The sequence below is a fragment of the Protopterus annectens genome, chromosome 3.part0, assembly GCF_019279795.1.
Source record: "Protopterus annectens isolate FY-2018-M chromosome 3.part0, PAN1.0, whole genome shotgun sequence".
In the NCBI taxonomy this organism is placed as follows: domain Eukaryota; kingdom Metazoa; phylum Chordata; order Ceratodontiformes; family Protopteridae; genus Protopterus; species Protopterus annectens.
Window position 1 is genome coordinate 902,151,351 of NC_056731.1, and position 27,711 is coordinate 902,179,061.

Sequence of the window (27,711 nt, forward strand, 5' to 3'; positions counted from 1 at the left end):
CACATTCCACCAGAGCTACAGCCACCTCCACAGCCTTTTAAGAGGAGTGGCAACAAAGGACATTTTAGAAGCTGCTACATGGAGCTCCGTGCATACATTTTCCAAACATTACAACCTGCCTTTATATTCCAGATCCAGAGCAGGGTTTGCTTCTGCAGTCCTGCAGGGCATTTTAGCTACGCCATCTTTGTCTTAGTGCCTACCACCCCCAGGTTGGCTATGGTATTCAACCCATATGTCAGGACTGCAGTTGCATCCTTGAAGGACATAGTACAGTTTTGTACCTACCATAAATGTAGATGTCCGATAGGTATGCAACTGCAGTCAGGTTTTCCCTCCCACCTACCCCTCTGTGGTATTCTTTTGGGTTTCTACCCCTCATTTTAGCTACCTGGGGTAATCTTTTATGGTGTATTTGTTTTTATGTTGTTGTACTTGTCTGGAATTTTTTCTGTATTTTCAAAATTTAGCCTTCCTTAGAGGGCACCTGGCATCTGGGGCAAGAAAGACTGAAGAAGATGGTGTCAGCTGACGCTTTTATACCCCAGGCGCTCTGACGTCGGGGAAAGGGCGACATCAGCCGACGCCGGACCCAGACTTTGGAATCCGGCCGACCGAAGGGCTGCTTGAGGCAGGACAAACCCATATGTCAGGACTGCAGTTGCATACGTATCGGACATCTACATTTATGGTAGGTACAAAACTGTACTTTCCTCATCCTCATAATGCTGTACAGCTCAGATATGTGATGGCATGCTTTCATAAAATCATGTTTAAAATAGTCTCGAAAAAGTGTTAACATGTCTGAGCATGTTAGTTTGTTGTACTACCAAGAGCCTATCCAAATTGCAATTGAATCTGTTTTTTGGAAGATCGGTATACACAGATGAGGCTTCACATTTTGTTTTCTATTAGCAGAACAGACATTGCTTAGTTTAAAATTAATGTTGAGATGTTATTTTGCCCTGACTGTTACACACTCAATGAATGACACTTACACACTCGCAATGAATGTCACATCTACAAAAATGAGTTGTAAAGTCGGTCTGCTGATGTATTCACTGCAGTGCACTTTCCGTAGTTTTTTGCTTTGTTGTTACAGTATACTGTTATGTTTATCATTTACACTTTTGTATTACAGATAAGTGAAGGGCCACTCTTTGACTACACAGTTAAAGCACTAAAACAACTTCAAACATCCAAAGAAGACAGATTTATCATGTGCTTGAGTAAAGTTGTCAAGAACTTCCCTCCCCTTGCAGACAGGTAAAGTTTAAAAAAAATGCTAGATGTTGCAGCAGCTTGTAGAGATGCTGTTTTGTTATTCTAAAAGGTAAGAAAATGGACAGAAATAATTATTGTTCTCTGCTTTGAAAGGTTCCTGAATATTGTGTTTTTCATGTTACCAAAAATGCATGGGGTGTTGAAGATTCACTGCCTTGAAGTAATCCTTTGTCGTGCTGAAGCAATTCCTGACCTTTACATACAATTGAAAAGCAAGGAGTTCGTCCGGCTAATGAATCACAGGTATACATATGACATAGCTTCACAGTACTATAGAACTGTAATGTGCTTCATTATAGATTGTCATTCAATGTTTGTATTGTGATATATGTTTGAATTGATTGCCTCTACATGTAGTCAGCATATTTAAGCATGTACGTTTATATATTTATGCTTATTTTAAAAGCCTGCACAGTATTTGCTTGTACACAGAGTAAAAAAAAAAAGTGTCACCAAAACATTGCAAAAAGAACCAAAACAAAGATAAATAGTAGTTTCACCTTGGTCTTTATAATCTTCCACTACCACTTCTACAATCTTCTTTGCTGTCACTATGGTGATGACTTCCCATTGACCCCTTTTTGAAGTTAGTATGGCTCCTCTGTAGGTCTGCTTTATTTGGGTCATTCTCCTTACTTGTTTGCTTCAAAGTAGAAGATTCAGCTTTCTCTTGAGCATGCACTGGTAATGATTCTTCAATTTTTAAGTCTTCCTGTGCAAAAGTCAGCTCTAAACAAATAGTCTTCAGTTTTTTTTTACTTTTTTCCTCACTCAAACATTGATGTTGCTTTGGATCCTCGTTTACTTAAGTATTCTGTTTTAAATAACATGTCCAAAGGTGGTGGTAGATGGCCACCAGCAGATGTTGTTTTGGTTTAGAGCTTAGGTTTGTTTGTCTGTTTTCACTCATGGCTATGTTTCATTTTGTCATCAGTGTATACATTACTTGGTGCCTTGTGAAGTATGAGAACTAGCACCATTGTTCAATGGGAATGGAAAGTGTGAAGTGCTGAGGACTGTTTTGCAGAGAATGCTATTCTTTAGAGAATATAGAGTGCCATGGTGTGCCATGATGCTTTGGCAAATGTTGAAAGCTGTGGAGTGACAAGGAGTACCATGAAGTGCTCTAGGTTGAAAGTAGCTTTTATGTTGGAAATGTTAAGTACCAAGGAGTATTTACAGAGGATGCCATTTCTGATTTGGGTTTCCCTCTGTGACTTTACTGATGCTTGCTGTAGCTGTGTAATAGCATTCTGTACCATATATTGAGCATTGTTGTTTTATATGTATAGTTAGACATTTTCCTTCTTTTTCCTGTTGTTTTCAGGTGGACTTGGTTGTTGGATTGTGGGAGCCAATGCTTTGATGTTGACTGCCTTATGGATTTTATGGATTGTATCATGAGTTTTTGTGAATCATTTATTTATCAAGTAGAATTTTAATTGATGCACTATATATAACCTGAAGTACTAACTTGTAACGTAGCATTTATTGTCTTTAGCATTAGTTGTATTTATTCATTTGGTATGAAGTATTATTTGTTGCTGCTTTTTTATAAAGAGCTTAGATTATAAATTCTGCAATAAAGTTGATGTTGAAGAAAGTAGTTTAGGACTTTACCTATATTTTGTTTTGTACCTTTTTATTGCACTGGTAAAAATCATTCTTATTGGTTAAATTCTTATTTTCAGTACACATCTGCTGTTTACAGTTCCCTGCTGTTGGATCTCTTAGTTTTAGGTTGATGTAAACTTTGGAATTCTACATACACTGTGTGTGACATCCCTTCGCTGGGCTGGTGATCAAGGAGTCTCAATCCTCATCACTGACACTGGTGGGGGAACATTCACTGTGAGAAAAATAAACACACTATTTTCCGATGCAGCTGTGTGTACCAAGTACATTTTCCTTTAAGAGCACAGAGAGTATGCACACTCCAGTCCTGGTACTTGGCTTTCTGTCCAGGCCCCAAATAAGACTCCCCACTGACCACTGTAGAGCTGAGTCCTTGGCTGTGTATTCAAAGCCAAATCCTCCATCACTCTCTCTGTGAAATCAATGCTCTGTGTCCCTGTTCAAAGTAGCTGTCATATACACACACGCACACAAGCATGCACACTCACTCAGTCTGAGATTTGATTTACATACTCACAGTCTCTCCCACACCCACCTGGGAATGGCTGGCTCAGCCTACCCACTCTACCCGGACTATAAGGTAGATTTGCTACCACCAGAACACCCAAAACCAGCTTCTTTAAGGCTCTTACCAGTGTACCCAATTATACTTGGTAAAATTAATACTTCTACAAATGGTAGTGTTTAACCAAGCAGCAAGACTTTCAGGAATATGGAGCCACAGTGCCACTGAATAAATGTAAGTGCTCTCAAAGGTTAAATGTTTTCTAAAAGACCAGCCACAATGAAAGGTTTGGATATATTTAATGTTTGTCTTTTCGGCTTTTCCCGGTTAGGGGTCGGCACAGCAGAACTCCAGTCCACTAATGATTGGCAGTCTATTTTTTTATGGCGCCGAGCTGCCAGTCCAACGCCCAACCTTCAGCGAAGGCACGCCCATTCACACATGTCTTTCGGAGGCCTATGTTTAATAATAAATAAAAAACATGAAAATACTGAATATCTATTTACAGTAAGCACCAGAGTTTCAATCACAGAAAATATAAAAAAAATAGATGGAAAGACTCGTATGCAGAAAAAAACCCCAACATTTAGCTAACCTCACTATATTTTTCTGACTGGAGAATTGCTGTTCCCTAGTTACTTACTAAAGCCCGGCAAGATGAAAATGTATGAATATCTTGTCATGCTCGAAAAGAGAGTGCACTCCTCACATCTCTTACTATTACTGAAATATCATTTCAGTGCTGGCTACAGAATGACATCACATCTAGTTACCTGACTGTGGTTCCCACACTTCCCTCTCACTAGAAACTGACCCAGGATCTAGCACTGATGTCACAATACACACAGAACTTTAGTTAGGTTTATTACAGCATCTGGAAACTGTAAAACAATTCCAACACTTCCACCCTTCCTGCAGAAACTAACAAGCCATTTTCTGGTACCCCAGGGTAGCAATTAGTTCACAACTAAGGACAACAAAGCAGGATCTCAGCCCAAGATTTTTAGACTTTGCGTCTCTGGCTGCATTCAAACCTGTTAGATAAAATCTTTATGGTCTAAACCAAGATATTTAATTTCAGGCTATTTTACTTAAGGTTAGCTGGGCTGACTTTAACCCCTTTCCTTCCAGTATCCTCTGTTAAAATATGTACATTTCATCAGTTACAACAATACAGTCTGACATACGTGTATATATTTTTTTCTGTCTAGCAGGACCCACTGTCAATACATTTTTAACACAAGCATCTGTACAAATCAGTTTAAAATTCAAATGACATAATTCTTTCACGAAACTGGCATTGCTGACTTATATTATACATGCACTGCCCTACTCCTGCTGGCATAGCTGGTACTACCTCACATCATCGCAATATGCATTTTTCAAACCTCCTATCATAATTTCTTTGGATTGCACCCCATAAATAATAAGGTTGCCACCAGTCCCTCTTTGTGCAAGGCATTATTTATTTCTGCAGATGTGTCCTGTGGGGAAAAATGTCAAATGTCCTATATTTCAATTAATAGTTGGATAAAACAAAAAGTTTGCATCTGAAGGACCTAATTATTACGTGAAATGTTCTAAACAACTCATCTTCTGGAAGAATGAGTTTGTAAAGAATGTTTTTTTTTTTTTTTTTTGACAAGAGTGAAGTCCAGTCCTTTGCACTGATTGGGGGCATGATTTGTTCTGTAAACTTTCGCATTTCAGTAAAAAAGTCCCATGTTTGGACATTTGAAAAGTTGGCAACCTTATTTAATCAAATATTTTTCTTATTCAGTTAATCTAATCAGCTCTATTCCTGCTTTTTTTTTTAACAATTTCAGGCTGCAATGTTTTATTGTACAATTAGCTTACTACTGGGTGTGTTTTTGTAGAGTGCTGTACCAAAGGGAATATTTTAAGTGTAATTCTGCTTCATTATACAGAGTTCACTTAAGTGATTTTCTGCTTTCAGGTCCATACTTGCATTGTTTCTACGTTTTTTTGTGCTGGTAACTGATGTGTACTTAGCTCAATGCCTTCAACTGTGATTGTGTTCTCTTCAGTATTGTCAGTAACTTCTTTACCTGACTTAATACATGGAGTGTTCTGGTACGTTATTTTAAAATTCTGCTAACCTTTGGGAGTTATTTTTATCATGTACCATATCCATATGGTTGTTTCTTTTGCAGCTTCTAGGCGAATGCTTTTCTTTTTGTACTGATCTGATATTGTGTGTCAGAAGCACTGCTGAGTTCCCCTATTTTTATTCTGAGGTAATAGATTCATAGATTAGTACTAGGCTAACTGCCCTTGTGAACCATTTTTAAGCCTAGCCAATTACCCCCTGTTAGAATCAAACCCCGCACCTTCTGTTTGTAAGGTAAACACCTTAATCATTGTACCAACAGCCCAAGATGCACTATACACTTGGCTGGTTTGTTTATTCTTCATTAAGGCTGTTTTTAATATATAAATCATTTAAATATTTCTCTTCTTCCTCTACCTTCCACATGACCTTAAATGAGGGAAAATTATTCCTGTTGTTTCCAATAATAAAATTATGGGTTAGTTCAGGTACTTCTACTGCTACAGGATGAATTATTTTGCCTAAGATGATCTGAAACTTGGACTTCCAAGATGGCTGCACACTAACCAACAGCTTAATTTCAGCTCATCTTGTGTGAGCACACAAACTGAGAATGACAGTGAAATTATCATTTTGGATAACATTTCTGGATGGATATCAACAGAATATCAGGGACAAAGGGAAACAGCAGTAACAGTACTGATTGCTAGAGGGGCTCCAATAGTGACAAAAGAGGAAAAAAAAGAGTAATAGTAGATGTATGGTAGTAGTTGGCAATTGGAAAGGGATGAGGATTATGCTGGCACGTATTTATATCCCACCAAAAACTGCTGTTATGGAGCTTAAGAAAATTTTAGGAGGTCAGCTTTCAGCAGGGAATATTACTTATTGGAGGGACTGGAATTTCACTTGTAATAGTGAGGATGTATCAGGGGGCATAGAAGGGAAAATATAACAAAAGAGAGTAGATGTCTGACAAATTTATCAAAATATTTGGTATGAAAGATGTGAATTCAGTAGTAAAAACTCTACAGAATTTCCATATTATTCCCCAGGGTGCAATGGCTGGGTTAGACTGGATAGACCTATTTCAGAGGAACATGTGCATTTAATTGAAAGCTTTGACACACAAGCAATAAGTATTTCAGATCATGTACCAATAAAAACAAAGATAAAAATAAGGGGTAAAGAAGTAAAAGTAAGACCTTGGCACTTTCGCATCTATCTGTTAAAAAGAGAGGGATTTAAGAAATAGGTAGTGGAAATTATACAAGAGTTACTAGGGAAAATAAAACTTTCTTCAGAAGTGATAGCGAGTGGGCCAAAATGAAAATGGAGTTTAAAAATACGGTAGAAATAGGAGAAAGAGAAAGAGAGAGATATGGTAAAGAAGTAATAGGAATTATTTGAAGGGGCTGACAAAGGTTAAAGTATTGCAAAATAAGGGAAATCTCACAGAGCAAGAAAAATATCAATTGTAGAGTGTTAAAGAGAAAATAAGAGAGTTTTTAAACATGCATGAGTTGAGAAAAATTGCTGTTCAGCAACTATTTTGATAACTCCCAGGCACAAAAACTTTTAGCATAATGACTTGGGCAACAGAAATTAGAATGGTTTGTCACCAAACTTAGTGAGGCTAAACACAAAAATAACCAGAGATCCTGTAGAGGTATTTGAGATAATTGGATCTTTTTGAAATTTTCTATAAAGCAGAGAAATGTGGAAATCAAGAAAGAGCACAAATGGGAGTAATTACGGAAGACTTAATATGCCAACGGTAGAGAGAGATGTGACTGAACAAGTGACAGTTTTGAAGGCTGAGATGAGATAAAGATTGTGATGTATAATTATTCTGCATGAAAGTTTCCAGGAACAAATGGCATTCTTGTGGAAGTTTGGAAGTCAGGAGAGAAGAAAGTGATATATTTTCCTTAATAGTGTTTGAAAGGAGGGAAAGCACCGACATCTTGAAGGAAAGATGCGGTGGCTGTATTACCTAAAGTTGGTGAAGATGCATTTGACCCTGCTTCATATAGACCAGTTTAAATTTCAATCCATTATTATAAAGTGTCTGTCTATCGTAGCTAAAAGAATGGCAAAGGTGTTGCCAAAATTAATAGATATGGTTCATTGTGGTTTTGTGGAGGGCAGGCAGATATTTGACAAAATGAATAAAACGATGATCCTGGGAAAAGCAGAATGTAAGAATACAACCATTGTTGGTGGGTCTAGATGCAGGAAAAGCATTCAGCAGAATAAGCTGGGATTTTACAAGTAGGACTTTGGAAACATTTGCGTTCCCTGATAAAATAATAAGGTTAATTTGGAACATATATGAAGAATTGTAAGCTAGAATTAAAGTGGGAGTGTTCCTTTCTGATCAGTTCTGTTTGAATAGAGTAACCAGGCAAGGGTGCATTCTTTCCCCTTTATTTTATACTTACAGCTGTTAGTCAAGAAGAGAAGAGACTCAGAAATTCAAGGATATATTTGATATAATCAAGAAATGTTGGCTTTATTTGCTTCTGATATATTATGTTGTACCTGATAAATCCCGAAAAGGACATTTTGAGACTGTTTCATGTCTTTTTGGCATATAAAATTAGGATAAAACAAGGGCTCTTGTAAATTATGTACCCACATGTGAAGTTCAGCATTACCCATATTTATAGGGACATAAGATGAAGTATTTAGGAGTATGGATTGAATAAGCCTTTTTATGGCAGCTAAGGATAGGTTGGAAGGGACTAAACAAAAGATAATTTAAAAACTGTGAAACTAGATAAGGTACAAGCAGTGAAAATATTTAGTCCCTTTAGTTTTATATACAAGTCAAGTGAAGGAATTTATCTGGTGGGGAGGATAAGAAGTAATGAGGGATAAGTTGATCAAGGTGGTTTAGGATTATCCGACTTGAAAGGATTTTTCAGAGCTATACAGTTGAGTCTTAACAGAAATAGAAGGTTGTAATTCAAAGTGGAATGGTATGACGAAGAAGTGTGCGAAAGTTCAATAAATAAGAAGTGAGTGGGATTTTGGATGCAGATTCTTAAGGAGAATAATAATAATGATAAGGAATATTTTATTCATGAAGCAGCAGAAGGATTAATATCACAGTATAGGGAAAGGGATAATGGAATCCTACGTGAAAAGCTTGCTCTGATAGTTTTATTTGAATCAATAACAGAAGCTGCTGTTAAAAAGGATAATTTAAGGCATATAAAATATTGCATGACCGCTGTAAGAATTGGTCAGAGGACGTTATAAACGATTGGGAAGAGAGACTGGAAAAGGAATTTACAAGGGAACAGTGGGAAGACATTTGTATGGTGGTCTGCTATGCAACGAAGTCCAAAAGGTTTAGGATTTTTGCTTGGAAGTGTTTGCAGAGGTATTTTTACATTCCAGACAAACTTCATATAATTTTTCTCAAGTAGATGTCAACTTTTGGAGGTTTGTTGAGGCAGAAAAAGTATCTGGAAACATATGTCATGGGAGTGTATTGAATTGCCAGTTTTTAAGTATTCCCTGCACAGTACACTGTTGAAAATATTTGGGTGAGCAAGATCAAATAACTGTAAGGAAATTGTTTTGAGCTGTAATAGCTGATCTGACTTGCCAAGACATGGTAAGGCTTTAAGTTTAATTATTTTAGTAAGAAAAAAATGGAGTTACTAGAAAATTGCCACCAAAGTCCAAATACTTGGAATTTGAAGTATTGAATACTGTAAAAGAGAAAAAAGATCTGGAAGAGAAATCTTTAGAAAAAGGAAGGAAATTACACAGAGATAGATGGAAACTGTGGGAACAGTGCATGCAAAATAATGCTCTAGAGGAGGAATGAGATTTAAGGGAAGGAAGTAATTGAGCAATTTATGTAATGTTGCACTGATAGTTACAAAGAAAAGAAACATGGGTCCAGATTCAATAAAACCTACACTACATGTACACTGTGTACATGATATGTATTCAGTAAAGTTCTTATCACGTTTCTGTTTTCTAGTCACTCAGAAAGATTACACTAAGTGTACATGTAGTCTACGCTTTGTGGTAACCTTTATGAATCCCAAAAAAAAAAAAAAAAAAATTTAAGCTCATTTCCTGCCTTTCCTGTTAAGTGGTATAGACTATTTGTAGGCTTCTGAGCTCCCAAGCCCTTCTGTGTTTGAGGGAAGCCTTCTAGCTTGTTTTTTTTTTCTTATAACTAGCCAGTTTTCTAGTTTCAGCATTTCAGCATTCAAATCTGTTTCTTTGATCTCAGCACTTGTTCAGATTAAAAAAAAAAAAAATGTTTCATCTGCTTTTACTGTACTTGTGTTTCTACCTACTTCATTTTACTTTTGCATCATCTTAAAAATATTCAATTGTATTTATTACTGCTTGGTGTAACTCATTCTAAGCCTTTTGGTTTAAACACTTGGGCTTCGGACCAGTTGTTTTGCACTGAGAGGGTTTGTGGTCTGCACTGTTGTGGCAGAACAGGTAGCTTACACCCTTCTAGGTTGGTAACTGCTGGTTGAGGGCTCAGTGTCTGTTATTCTAAAAGTGTATTAATTCTGGTTTAAGCACTTGGGCTTTCAGGCCAGTTATTTTACATTAAGAGGGTTCGTGGTCTGCACTCTTGTGGGAGGACAGGCTGGACTCTGCCCTTCTGAGCTGGGAATTTCTGGTTAAAGGCTTCTAGTGCATGCATATCTGAACTGCTTCTTACTGAAGATGGTGCGCCTTGTTTGCTGTGGCATAGACTGGATTCGGGCCTGCTGGATCTAGCTTTGTTTGTGTAACTTGAGCACTAATCCAGACATTCTCTAAAGTATTCAATTGCATTTATTACTGCTTGGTTGTAACTTGATTAAAGTGTAGCTATCATTCTAAGTCTTTTGGATTAAGCACTTGGGCTTCAGACCAGTTGTTTTACATTAGGAAGGTTTGTGGCAAGCACTGTGGTGGCAGGACAGGTAGCTTTCATCCTTCTAAGTTGGGAACTGCTGATTGAGAGCCCAGTGTCCAAGTGTATTAGTTCTGGTTTAAGCACTTGGGCTTCAGGCCAGTTATTTTACATTAAGAAGGTTCGTGGTCTGCACTCTTGTGGGAGAAGAGGCTGGACTCTGCCCTTCTGAGCTGGGAATTTCTGGTTAAAGGTTTATAGTGCCTGAACATTTGAACTGTATCTTACTGAAATTGGTACACCTTGTTTGCTGTAGCATAGACTAGATCCAGGCCTGCTGAATCTAGCTTTGTTTATATGCTTGTTGTTTGTTTGCTTGTTATTTCCTGGAACGCTAATTCCACCTAATAATGGGCTTCTCAGCTTCTGTGGATCACTAGTGATATCTGCATTGCTTACTGTACTTATTTCCTTGTTTCACTTGAAAGAAAGTTACTGTTTGTCATTTTTGCATTTAGTTACTTGTAACACATTGCACTCAAGTTACCTGGCATTTGCTCACTAAAGCAATTATATAAGTCAGCACTAAAAATTAAAAGCACTACACCCTCACTCCCCACTGGCCCTTGTTTTCAATTATTAAGGAATTCCCAATATTATTCTAGCATGTCCAAAGGTCAGTTGTCAATCTCCTCTCCGGTCTAGCTGGTGAATCTGGGAATCTTGAGGCAATGTTATAACTGCCTCATGTACACAGACAACCCTCTCCTCCTCCCACATAACACAAATACTTGAGAGATGCAGCTATTTAGCCAAACTGGAGGCTGAGCTCTCTCAACTCAGGACTGGCAAGACCAGACAGGAGGAGAAGGCAACTACACACACCACAAAACCAGCCTCACATAATGCTACAACACCACTGAATCAAACACATAAACACATAAAGACATACTCGGAGGCTCTGAGTAAAAATTTACCTAAACAGCAGAGGCCACCAGAGCAGACACCCAAACAACTGCTACCTCAAGACACCCCACAAGCAACACATAAACCACAAAATCAGTGTGCAAAGCAGTCACAGCCCTTAAGGCCAAATACAACACCAAACATACTTGTCATAGGTGACTCCATAGTCAGACACACTGATGTCCCACTCACCAGGCTGAACAAGGAGAGGGTCACAGTAAGCTGCCTGTCGGGCGCTAGAATCCGCCACATAACACAAGCACTCGGGTCACTCCACGGCAAGTACAAATATGACACAGTCATTGTCCATGCTGGTGTGAACGACCTGAGACGTACCTCCCTGGACTACATGAAAAGAGACATAGAGGAGCTCTCTGATTATGTAGCCCAGGCAGGTATGACCCTGACCCTGAGCAGTATCCTTCCTTCACCAAGAATGATGCCACAATATAGAGACAAGATGATCAGCTTTAACAATTGGCTCAATGTCTGGTGTCATTCAAAGGGGATCCAGTGTCTGTCTGCGTGGGATGACCTGCTTGACAAGCCACGCTGCTTTGCAAGGGACGGCTTGCACCTGTCACCCCTGGGATTCCGGATATTGGCTAAGGCTCTTGCCACCCCCATAGTGCCTTTTTTAGGCAAGGCTCAAATTCTAAACCTACCACCCTAGAAAACAAAAATGGGAAGAAACTGAGGGTAATGCTGCTCAATGCCAGAAGTCTAAATCTCAAAATGCACGCACTCGAGGTCCTTCTCAGTATGGAGAACATCGATGTCTGTGCTGTAACTGAAACCTGGTTCAAGGCTCCTGAGAGCACCCCGGCACTATTAGGTTTTACCTCATATCATGCGCTCCAGCCCCAAAACCCGGATCACACAACAAAGGAGGGGTGTATCCATATTCATAAAGGATACCCACACCTCCAGGTTGGTGGCAACGCAAGAAGCCGGAAACCATCCAGGTGCAACTAACCATAGGCAAAACTGCTCTACAAATTGTAGCATGCTACAGGCCACCCTCTCAAACTCAGGAACCCCACACAGCCTTCCTGAAGACACTGGAGGGTATAAATCTATCTCCAAACACCATCATATTGGGTGACTTCAACTACCGAATATAGACTGGGAACATTACTCAAGCCCTAACTTTCTAGCCCAACGGTTCCTGGAGTTCATAAATTCAAATGACATGGAACCGCTAGTCACTGTTCCCACGAGAGGAGAAAATATACTAGATCTCATTATCACAAACATGGGGACAAAATGCTCCACACGGAAGTATATCCCTCATTGGTGAGATCTGATCATAAACTAATCTCACTGGAAATCCACATCCCTTCCCCACCCCAAACAAAAGACCACAGTGAAGAACTTCTCTAAAGCAAACTTCACACTACTCAAGACTGGTTTGGTATCCTTCAAGGCCCCTGAGCCAGTGGAAACCACAACCCAAGCTGTGGAAGCCCTTACAAATGCCTTCTATGAACACCTCCAGGACTGCATGGATCAGGCAATCCCAAATAAAACCAAGACTGTTTCCACAAAGGGTAAACGTCCAGTCTGGTGGACCCCAGCCATTAACAAACTTTACAATAAGAGGAGAAAGCTATTACATGATAGAACAAGAACAAAATCCATAAAAGGGAAGTCACCCCGAGCACTCATAAAATCAACTAAGGCCAATTTTGAGAGAAAAATTGCCATGGATTCAAAGGACAATCATAAGGCCTTTTTCGGCTATGTTAGGAACCTGGGTGGAAACTCCCAGATATGCTCAGAATTAGTCCAAAATGATACAAAAATCACTGAACCCACAGACATTGCCAACATACTGGCAGACAGGTTCAGTGCAAACTTCACACCCCTCTCCCCCCCCTAAAGGAGAGATAACTATCCCAGCGGAGTGTAGCCTCCCAGACATCTCAAATGCGCAGGTGAAAGCTGCTCTCTCTAAAGCTAAAAACACAGCATCAATGGGACCGGATGGTGCCCCGGCTGTGTGCTACACGAGCTAAATGAGGAATTAAACCCGCACATAAGGCAGCTGTTTAATCTCAGCCTTACCACAGGATACGTGCCCCAGGAGTGGCGTACGGCAACTGTGGTCCCACTCCACAAAGGCGGTGCCTCGGACCCTGGTAATTACCGCCCCATAAGCTTAACAAGTCTAGTCTGCAAAGCTATGGAGAGGATCATAATGGAGCTCATAAACAAAGATATAGGGGACTTGCAGACATTGGACCCGGCCCAGTTTGGCCGTCAAGGGCAGATCATGCCTTTTGAACTTGGTCGACTTCTTGAAACAGTCACCAAGGCCATTGGCGAGGGAAAGGCAGTCCATACAGCCTACCTTGACCTTGCAAGCGAGCTTTCGACACAATACCCCACTCGGGTATTGTAGAAAAACTTACCAGCTTAAATGTAAACCCATATGTCACAAGATGGGCTGCAAACTGGCTTAAGGACAGAACCCACAGGGTTAGAGTTGCTGGCGCTATGTCAGACTCCAAGCCGGTCACAAGTGGTGTCCCACAGGGCTCGGTCCTTGGCCGCCTATTGTTCGGCATCTACTTCTTAGAAGTACAGGCCAACATGGGAGGACTTTGGCTGACAAAGTTTGCAGACGACTGCAAACTGGGCGCCATAGTGGAAAGTGCATCGGACACGGATATCCTTCAGAAGGGACTCACGGAAACAGATAGCTGGTGCCAGAGCCATGGCCTGAAGTTAAACGCCAAAAAATGTATAGTCATACCCTTCGGGAAAAACAAGGTAACCCCAAGCTACCATATAGGTGGCAATCCACTAAGCACAGAAGAGGTTATCAGGGACCTGAGGACCCAGGTTGAGTGGCCTTTCTTTTGACACTCACATTGCTGAAGTGTTTAGAAAGACCTTCTACATTGCCCACCTGATCATGAAGGGATTTACATCCAGATCTAGTGAGGTCATTGTTCCCCTGTACTCTTCACTTATCAGACCAATGATAGAGTACAATGCCCCATTCGGGATGTATCTCACCCGACATCTGCAGCAATTGGAGAGACCCCAAAAGTTCCTCACCAAAAGGATAAAGGGACTCCAAAATCTGTCATATGCTGCCAGATTGAAGATACTCCAGCTCTATTCAGTCGCATACCGTCTGCTCGGAGGTGACATGTGCCTGACATACAAGGCCATGTCCAACCCGGAATTAATGGACATGCTCCACCTCAAAAAATCCAAATCCACCAAAACCATTAGAGCAAGCGACTTAAACCTTATACACGCACGATATAAATAGGACGTGCTGGAGGGATAGATTTATCACTCAGAGACTCCCTATGCTGTGGAATAAAATCCCGGTCCATGTGAGGTAGAGCACCTCGCTGGCTCTGTTCAAGAGAAATCTTGACCTGTGGATGGTAGATCGTAGGTTTACCCCGGGAATCATCTCTGTGTCACTGCTGGACAGAGGCACAACAAACTAATGGGCACAGTATTTTTTCATATAAGGGGTGGCGTAAGCCACAAAACTTTGGGCTAGGCTTATAAATGTCTTAGGGCAGATAGCCTAGTATAAACCTATGAACCTATGAACCTGTCAGTATTTAAAGCTGCAAGAATATCAGTAGGAAAACAAAAATTAGAAGGTGTGAGTTGTGTTTGTGTTGTCTGTTCACTCAGAACAGTGTACAAATAGTGTAGGCATTATTGAATCCTGGGGATGGTTAATGTTTGTAAAATGGAATAAATGTTATTTTTTTTTTCTTTTCTGTTAATGTTTGCCTTTGTCTTAAGTGACAATTTAATACAGCTATTTTTAAAAACGGGTCGAAATGATGCCAAGCGACATTCTTTTTTTTTTGCTTCCATGAACACAAATTACTGCAACTATCTGGTTAGTCATTGTATATTTGCCGACTACTGTCTCAGCCCAGTAAACCTTATAGTTTGCTGTCTTCCAGAAGTTATGTACATTTTACTAATTTAGTTATTACATAGTGACAAAATACCCAGTCTGTATTTTTAACATCTACATTGTCATGTTTCTTGTGTATGTTCACGTTAGCATACACTGTAGACATTTGCACACTCCTAGCCAGAACCCTGTTCCCTTTACTGTTAGAAGTTCTGGCTACATGGCCTTTCTTCCCTCACATGTACAAAGTTAGCTCATTAATAGACGCATTGTGTTTGAAAGGCAGTGCTAATTTATTAACTACCGGTTTAGCTTTAGATGCACGCATTTCAGTATCATTCACTCAAACACATTCAACTGCAGCAGTGAGTTTATCTGAATTTTGGAGTAACTTTGGCGTACTCCCTGACTTGCAGGCAATACTCTTTTTAAAATGTATCACACTGAGCTAATCAGAGGAAGGGCTCTGAGCTAACAGATTTGAGATATATAACATTAAGTATCCTGTTTTTTGCTTATTTCTGAGTTATTTATAGCAGTTATATTTTACTCACTGTGTGTGAGGTATTAAGTAGAATTTTCTACAGTTGTTAAGCATCTGGTTGGGTTTGTTTGTTTGTTCTGTTTTCCTGCTAGGAGTGTATCGTATAACTTGTTTGCATTTAAAAGCATTCTCTAGAGTCTCCTTGATCCTTAATCTGTTTAAACATTTCTGCAGTTTTTTTCTACCCAAGTAGTGTTGTTGGTAGTGTAGCATTGTCCATACTCAGGCTTGTGTTTTGGGCCTAGTTGTTTGTTAGTAGAAGCTGTGTGTCTGAGCACATGTCCCAGGTCATCATAGCTTAGCCAAAGCCAGTATAGCATTTCAGTGAGAGTGAATTGTTTGTGGTCATTGGCTGACTGGGGTTGCCTGGACTACGCCTTGGAATAAGCACCTCATTGGTTCTTTCAAGCTTTTTTTAAAGTTGTTTCAGGTTTCAACTTTGTTACTTAAGAAGTTAACTTGTGACTGTTTCTGCCATTTCACACTGAGCTAATCGAATGAAGGGCTCTGAGCTAACGAATCTGAGATATACAACATTAAGTATCCTGTTTTTTTGCTTATTTCAGAGTTATTTATAGCACTTTTATTTTACTCACTGTGTGTGAGGTATTAAGTACAATTTTCTACAGTTGTTAAGCATCTGGTTGGGTAATGTTCTGATTTTTGTTTCCCTCCCTCCCTCTTGGTATCTTGTTTTTATACTTGGTGGCTTTGCAGTTGCCCACCCCTACTGTAAATTTGATCTAGGGCACTCCTCCCAGTCTAGTATCATTACCTCATTCAACCTATTCCAGGGAGAACATTTGAGAAGGCCATCCCAGGGTCAGCTTCTGCTCCTCCTTTCCCCTTTCCAGTTTACAAAAAAAAAAATCCTAAGCTTGTTTCCTGCCTTTCCTATAAGTTGTCTAGTCCGAATACAGATTTGCTGTATCCAGGACTGTTTGTAAGCTTCTGAGCCCCCAAGCCTTTCTGTGTTGGAAGGAAGCCTTCTAGCTTAATTTTGTTTCTTAGAACTAGCCAGTTTTCTAGTTTCAGCACTCAAATCTGTTTCTTTGAGCTCAGCACTTGTTCAGAACTCGTAAGCACTAAATAAGCTAGAAATTACTACAGCACTCAACTTTCCTCACTTGTCTAGAGAAAACAGTTTTTAGTACTTAATAAGTAAGCACCCATCCATGCATGTCTAAGGGTCAGCTCCCGGTGTTTTCTCCTGTCTACCTGATTAATCTGGGCATCTTGGGGCAATGCAGCAATTGCCTCATGTACACAGACAACCCTCTCCTCCTACCACCCAACACTAAAACCTGTGAGAGATGCACTTATATAACCAAACTGGATGCAAAGCTCTCTTTACCCAAGACTGGACCAGACAGTCAAGAGGAGAAGGTAAACATTTGCACCACACCACACTCCTCATGTAGTCCCTCAAAACCTACACCACCAAAACACACACACACAAACACAAAATATACACCTACATTCGTAGAGGCTCTCAAACAAAATCTGCCCAAGCAACAGGGACCTCCAAAGCAGAAACGCAAGCAACCACCACCCCCAAACACAACCCAAATGACACATAGCCCACAAACTCAGTGTGTCATTCAACCACAGCTCATAAGGCATAACAACGTACATAACACTCTAGTCATAGGTGACTCTATAGTCAGACACACTGATGTTTCACTCACCAGGCTAAACAAGGAGAAAGTCACTGTCAGGTGCCAGGAAACGCCACATAACGCATGCACTCAGGTCACTCCACAGCAAGTACAAATATGACTCTGTCATTGTCCATGTTGGTGTGAATGACGTACCTCCCTGGACTACATGAAAAGAGACATGGAGGAGCTTTCTGATCTTGTAGCCCAGGCAGGTATGACCCTAGCCCTGAGTAGCATCCTGCCATCACCAAGAATGATACCACAGTACAAGGACAAAATGATTGACTTCAACAATTGGCTAAGCTTCTGGTGTCATTCTAAGGGGATCCAGTATCTGTCTGCCTGGGATGACATGATCGACAAACCACGATGCTTTGCCAGAGATGGCCTGCACCTGTCGCCCTTGGGATTCCGGATACTAGCTAAAGCTCTTGCCACCCCTATATTGCCTTTTTTAGGCAAGATTCAAATGACAAATTCACCACCGTGACAGGTACAAGCAAGCAAAATCTGAGGGTAATGCTACTCAGTGCTAGAAGTCTAAACCTCAAAATGCACTCACTCGAGGCACTCCTTAAAATGGAGAACATTGAGATCTGTGCAGTGACAGAGACCTGGTTCAAATCTCCAGAGAGTACCCCTGCATTACCAGGCTGTAATTCATACCACACCTTTCGGCCACCTAACTTGGACCGAAGTACTAAAGGCAGATGCATGTCCATATTCATTAAGGATATCCACACCTCCAGGCTAGTTGCTCAGCATAATGCATATGAGATTATCCAAGTGCAACTAACTATGGGCAAGACCGCAATGCAAATTGTAGCTTGCTACAGATCCCCCACCATGCCCCAGGATTCCCACTCTTCATTTCTTGATACACTGGAAAATATTAGGGTACAATCTAACACCCTAATAATGAGCGATTTCAACTACCCCACCATTAACTGGGAAAACTACTCCTGTACCAACTCTTGTGCTCAACGTTTTCTGGAATTCATAAATTCCAGTGCCTTGGATCAACTTATCCACACCCCCACCAGGGGCAGCAATATCCTAGACCTGGTCATTACCAACATGGGCAACCGGTATTCCACACCAGAGGTCAATTCCTCGTTGGTCAGATCCGACCACAAGCAAATCACCCTAGACAGCCACATCCCAGCCCCACCCCCCATTAGGGAAACCACCGTAAAAAATTTCTCCAAAGCCAACTTCGCGCTTCTTAAGAGAGAAGTGGCAAACTTCACGACACCCATGCTGATGGACAATAGAGATACGATTGCTGAATCCTATACAATTGCACTTTTTAAGCACTAACACGAGTGCATGGATCGTACAATCCCTAACAGAACCAAGATGCTATCCCCCCCCCAAAAAAAGGAAGCCAATCTGGTGGTCCCCTGCTGTAAACAAACTCTGCAACAGAAGAAAGAAACTGTTGCAAAAAAAGAGTAAAATCTCATGATTGGAGGAACTCCATGGTCAGCCTCAGTAAGAAGCTGAGATCCCTCATAAAATCCTCCAAAGCTAGTTACGAAAACAAAATCACCACTGATTCTAAAGACAACCACAAAGCATTCTATAGCTATGTCAAGAATCTCAATGGCAACACTCAGATCTGCTCTGCGTTACAGCACAATGGCACTAAATATACAGAACCAACTGATATTGCCAACATCCTGGCAGATAGGTTCAGTGCTAACTTTACCCCTCTCTCATCCTCTAAAGGCCCCATCTCTATACCGGAACAATGCAAAGTACATATAATCATGGCTGCACAGGTAAAAAAACACTCTCCAAAGCCAAAGTCCGACAGGACCCTAACCAACATCAAGCATAGCATTCTCATGAACTTCTACCCACTGAATGCACCCACTAACCACCTATGTTCAAGCATGGCCTCACTAAAGGCTTTGGGTTATCCCATTCTCGAACAACAGCGGTTATCCCTCCAATAGCCTGGAGACACACCACATGACCCGAGACTACCTGGGTCATAATGGAGCTTATAAACAATGACAGGCTATGGAGCGCAAAGCTATGGAGCTCTCCAGCTCCTGGATTCCAAGTCTCAAACCATTGGTCCTACAGTTCAGGTTTTCTCTTTGAGATCATGTCTAAAAAACCCTCATAGACTTCTTTATGACGGTCACCAAAGCTGTAGAGTCAGGGTCTTTTGACACGGGCACTCCTGTCTAGATTATCGCCAGGCTCTACCAACTGTCACTCCTCACTACTTATGGAGCAAACTCACTAAACAACAAGATGTGTTCTATGTCACAAGATGTGTGTTATTGTTGCCAGCTTAACCTAAAAGTTATTGAATATGCCAAAATATGTACTGTTCATTACTTAAAAAGAACCTTAAATAAATATAATAGTAGTAAAAATAGTATAATATTAATATAATATATATGAATCATAAATAACAGTATATAAATGTTAATGTCTATATTTGTAGAATAGTGTATGTTTAAACTAACATAACTAAATTATAACTCACAAAAGTTAAAACTAATATTTTAATTAATAAACTTGTATTTTTATTTTTATTTGATTTTTTTTTTTTATTTTTATTACTTATTTTTTTAAGAGTTGATTAAGACTTATTTGCAATATTACTGACACACTAAGACAGCAATAATACTTCACAGATATACATTTTATATATATGTATTTTTACATATGTATTATTACATTTATTACATTATATATTACTATATATTTTATATTTATTTTTATATTTATTGACAGGGACCTTTATAATTTATTAAGGTTCTTTTATTTAAGTACACAGTACATATTTTACACTTGTTTTTGTTTTTTAAGTTATTGATTACAAGGATATTATTTGTTTGTAAAAACAAGATATATCACCTGATATATAAATTTGTTGACCACAATCATAAGTTGAAAGTAATGACGACTGATTTGTGATGAACGCTGATGAAGTTGTAGATGGCAATTTGGACTGCGTGACGTTTTTATTTTGTGCTTTTGTTGTTATTATGTGAATTCTTTATGAAAGCCTCGTATTGCCACATGTTTGGGTCCAAAACCTGTTTGCCCACATGTTTGCAGGTCCAGACCTTTTCAAAAGACCTTCGGACTCTAAAGTCCAACTTCAGACCAGTGACAAGTTAGGTACCACAGGGTTCAGTTAGGTTTCTCCCTGTTTTGGTATCCATTTCTCTGAGTACAGGTTAGCATGAAGGTCTTTAGCGAACAAAGTTCGCAGAATCTTCTAGCTAGAGCCATAATCAACCTAATAACAATGGACTCCCACAAAAGGGGCTCACTGTCATAGATGCACGGTGCTCACGCCCATAGCCTCACTCATCCCTGCAAAAAAAAATTGTTGTCCCTTTTAGTAAAACTCTGTACCTGAACTACCACATATCACCAAGTCACTTATCAGAAAGGGGGACATAGGTGGACAGTAGTCTCTGACAGTAGTCTCTGGTTTTAGTAATCAGTCAGAAACAGTGGCCACACCATCCTACAAAGTAAGGTTCCTATTCTAAGAAGGTAGAGGTTGTTGGAAGACTGAGGTCATTGTTCCATCCCACTTTAGACTCATTAGACCCATTTTGATTTACAACAACCATTCCCATACACAACAACAAGACATCTAACACAGCTGGAAGGCCCCCACAAATTACAAAAAGGCACAGAGATGCCCTACAGATGACCGACTCAAAAAACTCCAGCTACTCCTATCGTGATATCGCCTACCAGAGGCCTCAGAAGCGATCTCTGCCTAAGCTATGTCAAACCCAGAGCTGCTGGACATGCTGCACACTGCAAATAAAAAATCCCCCAATCCCTCTGAGCTACGCTCTAGGGACCTAAACACTCCACATCACATAAACATAATAATAATAATAATAGCCAATCCCAACCACCCACCACAGGAGTAGATTATCTAGGCAAGTATCTCTTTATTTGAACAAAAAACACAAAGCGCTTTTCGCCTAATATAATAAACAAACAGACTGCTGGGGGGATAGACTTCCCCTCAGAGAGAACTTCCCATCAAACTACCTAACTATCTATATCAAGCAAAGCTCCTCATTAGCACTCTTCTAGAAAAATCTTGATTGGATGGGGGAGAAATTCTTGGGCATCCTTTCTGTGGCTCTGTGACAGGGGCACAGAAAATTAGCCCTTTGGGTTTGACAAAAGCCAGGTACCGTTCGGCTAAGCTTATATAGGCCCTAAGGTCAGCCAACTACAGTACCCCTGAAAACATTGTGTTTGAAAGGCAGTGTGCTAATTTATTAACTACGTTTAACTAGATACCGCATTTCAGTATCATTCACTCACACATTCAACTGCAGCAGTGAGTTTATCTGAATTTTTGGAATAACTTTGGCGTACTCCCCGACTTGCAGGCAATACTCCTTTTAAAATGTATCAACCATAATTAGTTCCATTATTTCTACTTTACTTTTAGTATCAGGCTTTAACTGCATGTTCAATGTCACCCTCTTAAAAACAGTGAACGTCCAATTATACATGGTTCCATGACACAGATGAGTAGAGCCCTGATTGCATCCTGGATGACTGAGGTTTGAGAAGCAGCCCAGGCTCTGGAGGAGCCAGTCAATAAGAAGCAGGAATGAGGGGTATGACCCAGTGTTTGCTTTTAAGAGTTGGAGAGCATTGCATACATTTGGGAGGCAGACTCAGTAGGTGCAGTTTCCCTTTTGGAAGGTGACTTTCCATGATTCAAGGAATAGGTTGGCTGCTTGAAGGGAACACCCCTTAAGAAGTGAAGAGGCATCCTTCATATTTCATCCATTTCTCAAGCCATGCTTCACGCTCATCCAAGTGTACTTGGGGGTATTAAGGCTAAAAATAAGAAAAATCACGAATCATCATTGATGGCTGCCTCATTGATGGACTTTCCCAGTCAACCCTCACCACAATGATGAGGGAGCAGATGGGTCAGTTAGCAAGCACTGGGGACAAAAAAGTACAGTTGTTGAAATGTAATATGTAGCATTTCAGGAGTGACTCTGGACAGAAGTTTCTTTTTTCATGTCATCATGGTTGAAATATGTACCCTCCATTTAGATCTATAACTTTAAAATATCTCCAGTCAGTTGTTTTTTTTTTTTTTATTATTTGCTCCAATTCTTTTGTATAGTAAAGTGTTCAGAAGTAACCAAGGATTGTTTCTTGGACAGCTACTTTGAGTGGTGTGGGGATTGGACTTGATGATACACTGATAAGTTTCACCTTCTCCTGTAGGCCCACTTAGTATTAATCTGTAGGCATCCCTGTCTGCCCTAGAGTTTAATTTTTCCATAGTTTAATTTGGTTCTTTAAACACTTAAGTAAAACACAGACACAGTTTTGTATTTGTTAATTGCAACTGGCTGACCCAACTAACTTTAAGGTTCCTGCAGTTTCATTCACTAGCTTGAAATGTAAATCAGGTGCACATAAAAGTTTAGGACAGGGAAAAAGGATCATTAGAAAATGTCAAGATTATTTTTAAGTCCTCTTAGCTTTTGTTGCATTGCAGAGAAAAAGAGTCGCTTTTAAAAGCAAAACAAAATATGGTCACTTTTCTTCTTTGTAGGTTATTAGTAAAGGACTCGTTTTCAGTATGAGTTAGGAATACATCTAGTTGGCATAGAATGCTGCCACTTCTGCCCACATTCTCCACCAGATGCGGTATTTTGGTGATACTGAGCACAGAAGTAACTGAAAGTACAACTTAAATTTAGCTCGTGTTCCAAAGCATATGTAGAAATATGTATGCTACAAATGAATCTGTTTTAACCCAAAGCATCCCACTCTAGACCCACACATATACAACTTCTGTAGGGACCTTCACAATCTTAATCAGTTGAAGACACCCTTCCTGTGAATCCCTCACCTACAGCTGAGGCACAAAGTCTCCACTCAAACTTTAGTGCAGGACAATGAGCTTCAACGTTGAGTCTCAACTGAATCTTGCACAGACGGTCATAGGCTTACCCTTTGAGACCATAGCATATCTGATATGGTTAAGAGTAACCCTTTTTTGTACAAAAAATAAGCAGCTACATAAGAGCAGCCCTTTTTTATACAGAAAAATAAACCGCTACAAAATTGGTGTTATAATGACAGTTTAACCCAAAAAGGAATTTCTCTAACCAACACATAGAATTACCTGATTAATCTGAAAGAAACCGAGTTTATATGTTCTTTGTCAAACAATGGCATCAGAATACCTTAAAGCTCAAAATGCTTAAAATATAGCTTTTTTCTGACAGTATTAAGCATTCCTTTCCACACATTGCTCCAATATATTTGTGTGGACGTTTGAGGTGTGTGTGTGTGTGTGTGTGTGTGTGTGTGTATTTATGTATGTATATATATATATATATATATATATATATCTGATATGGGTCTACTGTACATGATCGAAATTTCAGAAAGCCAAAACCCATATGGCTGAGACCATATGTTCGACTCCTGAAATTCTGAACATGTAAAAAAATAAATAAATAAAACACACAACATTAACTTACTTTCTAACTGATAGCAGGGGGGCTATACCCCTCTGCACCACCCGTGGGGGGGGGCTACACCCCCCCATACCCCTGTGACTTAAATATACCAACTCCGAGATTGCACTTCAGTGCAGAATTGGAAATATTTCCATTCCTCACTGTACAGAGATGCCGGGTCCGCATTTCAAATGTCGATCATATGGTCTCGGCCGTATGGTCTTCGACATTAAGAAATGTCGACCATATGTAGGGGACCCATATATATATATATATATATATATATATATATATATATATATATATATGTATATATATATATATATATATATATATATATATAGAGAGAGAGAGAGAGAGATGTGCAAACATAGTATACATGGAGGCTTGTTGTACAGTATGCAAAGTAGATCCTGTTGTAGGTTTAGTAAACAATCCAAGCTGAGTTCACCAATATAACTGTGCAGCATAATTTATTTCACTATCAAGGCTCTCAGATATATCATTTATCTCCTTTTCCCCTGTTTTTTATGGTTTAGATTTTTGTTCTCTATTGATTTCATTGGGTTATAGTAAGTACATATTTTTTCTAGAAAAGTTGTAAACCTGTCGTCAGAACTCTTGCAGTTATTCTTTGCTACCTGGGAACTGTTGCTGCAAGTCTTCAGAAAAAAAAATATCAGTATAGTAATAAAAAGTTAAGTAGCAGTGAGTGCCTTGGCATTGTTATACTGTCCCAACAAGATCATTTGGCACATACAGTGTGTAAGTTGGCTGACGTGCAAGTGTGTTTGTGTTTGGTTAAAGAGGACAGCCACACCATACAGAAAGACTGTTGGAATAAAATGGAAGAGTATAAGTGTGTGGTACTTCATTGGGTTTATCAGATGTTATGATGCTAAAATGCATCTTGCAGCTATGTCTGCATTATGCCTCTGTCCCTCGCCCAGCTGCCTATTCATAGGTTCTGTCCCTGGGCTGAGACTGAAATTGGCCCAGTGGGATCAGTGCTCTACTCCAGTTAACAAATGCAAAATAAAAAAATAAGTAAATAAAAATAGATTTATACTTTGATTAAGCCTAGAGAGTTACCAAGATACTACTTCATATTTCCCCTGTAATGAAAAGGCTAGACTAGTTCTCTCTGTACAGACTATCCTTAGCATTATTGTGAGGCATGAATTTGCAGTTACCCATGCAGGCATTGAGATTAAAATGTTTTCATGCAGTTACTATTCTTGATGTGCAAAGGTAGTCTGTTCCAAAGGTGGGGAAGCACTGAGTGAGAAGCCTGTCATGTCTGCAGGTACTGTTGTTCTTACAGTGGAGGTGTACGTCTTTGGGGCAGGTATTAGTTGAATTGTTTGATTTGTGAAGGTGAAGTAGATCAAAAAGATGGGGTCATTCATAGCATGGAATAATGGACAAAGATTGCCTGGCTGGTACCTATAAGGACTTGAGTAGAGTGATAAAGTTCTGAGTGTATTGGTGCAGTCAAAGTGGCTTAAACCAATGATTTCTTTAGTTGAGAGTCTTTGGAACCTTTCATGTTGCATAGAGTGCTTAGAAAGGTACTTCCCAAAGCTGTCATTGCATTAAATAAGGGTCTAATGGGGGAGGGGGGGTCAAAGACATCATTGGACCTAGAAAAGATGCCATGACAAGTAAGCTATGCAAAGCGGAAGGACTTTCTGACTACAGCTGAGATGCAATAATTTACATTTTCAGTGTGGGTACCCAGGTCTCTAATAATGACAGTCTATTTTTATAAGATAACGTGATGAGGATTTTCCCAAAAGAGAAGTATATAATTAGTTCACCAAGTGTAAGTCTGATCTGGGCCTTGCTGACAAATTTGACTATTATGGGCTGAAATTACAGCAGTGCCCAGTTTGTAGTCATCTTCAAACTTGGTTACCCAAAGACATTGTGTGCCTGTGTTTACCTTCTGAGAAATAAATACTAAACAGTAGGGGACCCATGACTGAACCCTGTTTGATGCTGCTAGTAATATTTATTTGACTGAAGGGAGATACCTCTTAATTGGAATATATGAATTTAGTCTGCAAGTCAGTTAGCTGTCCATTGGACAATGTAAGGGCTAATATTGCGAGCAGAGACTTTTCCTAGGGAGCCTTCATTGAGAATGGTGTCAAAATCTTTAGGAAGTACAAGGTAGGCAATAGGGCACTGACTATTGGGTAGAATCCCAAAGCAGAGGTAAGGGAGGCTGGCAAATTATAAAGTAGCAGGAGCTGACAACATGCCTTGTAAAACAGCTGTGGCAAAACCAGCCCTAGTCTTAGAGTATATAGGCAGGTGATAATGCCTAGAGAAAGTATGCACTGAACTCCAAGTAGCTGCTTCCAGAATATCTAGGTGCCACCCCCTTAGAAATGCTGTTGAAGTGGCAGTAGCCCTAGTGGAATGAGGCCTAATCCCAGCTGGAACCTCTTTGCCATGATGGGAATAACAAAATGCAATGCAAAGCCAATCCACCTAGAAATAGTTTGTTTTGACACAGGCTTGCCCTGTGAACTCAAAGCAAAAGAAACAAGTAACTGCTGAGACTGCCTAAAATTCTTAGTCCTGCTCAAATAATAACGCAATTGCCTGTGTACATCTAAAGTGTGCAAAATCTTTTCCCCTTTATTTTGAGGATCTGCAAAAAACGTAGGCAAATGAATAGTTTGGTTTAAAGCCACACTAGAAACCACCTTAGGCATAAAGGAAGGATTAGTACGTAATGAAACCCTGTCCTTATGGAAAATCAAAAAGGGCTCTACTGCCATAAGGGCCTGCAACTCAGGCACCCTTGTCTTTTTCAAAAGCTTCTACGGCTTTGTCAGAAAATCAGACAGGTTGAGAAGGCTTGATGTAGATTTTAGAAGTCCAGATTAATTGGGGTGAAGGATCTGAAGGTGCACTGTGCCATTTGTTAATTAGTAAAGCATTCATGTGTTGCATAGCTCTGCAGATAATGCTTGTGAGATGTCTCCCTATTGATATGTTGAGACTCAAAATCACGAATCTCAACATGCCAAAAAAAAAGTAAAAATGAAGAGCAGATATTTTACATTGTTCTTCTCTTTTAAACATTTTTTCAGGGTGGCAGATCTTCCTGCACCGCCCAGTATGGATGCAAGTGTTCTCCAAGTTGCAGGTACATAGCCTGAAGAGAGACTTAGGTTAAACAGAGTTAGGAGAGATTGAGCTTCATGGTGTTTACTTTTTAGCAGTTGCAGTATTGTTAGGACAGACAGTGTTTGTGATCTGAAGTGAAAAAATGCTCTGTAGTTGGGGAATTGTGTGTGGTAGATGATGTAGTGCTTGGAAGGAATATAACTTGAGCTAAATGTACTGACTTTTGGTCAGAGGTCTGGAGAGATTCTGTTGAAATCCAAATCATCCACTGCATAAAAAAAAAAAAAAAAGTACTTTGAGTCTTTTTGCACTTTACTGACTGTATGTTATAATTTTGCTAATTTCTAGTGTTTTTCTGCACTTTTTAAAAAAAAAGCTGTTCTTTTGCCTAAGTAGTTAGTATATAGCATAGAGTTCAACAATTGGCTTAGCTTCTTGTCATTCCAGGGGTTTCCAGTATCTGCCAGACTGGGAGGACATAGTTGGCAGACCACACTGCTTTGCCAGAGATGCTCTTCACCTGTATCCTCTAGGCTTTTGGATATTGGCAAATGCGCTTGCCTCCCCCATAGTGCCTTTTTTTAGGTTATCTCAAAATAA

General features: G+C 39.8%; 1 protein-coding gene across 1 annotated transcript in view; it reads left to right on the forward strand.

Moving 5' to 3' along the window:
- The window catches only part of PRKDC (protein kinase, DNA-activated, catalytic subunit), a 4,917,417-nt gene that overhangs the window by 3,488,768 nt on the left and 1,400,938 nt on the right, over positions 1-27,711 (forward strand). The window contains exons 48-49 of the mRNA XM_044065724.1: positions 1,142-1,266; positions 1,378-1,527. Coding sequence (XP_043921659.1) covers positions 1,142-1,266; positions 1,378-1,527 — 275 coding nt within the window. The remainder of the gene's footprint in view (positions 1-1,141; positions 1,267-1,377; positions 1,528-27,711) is intronic.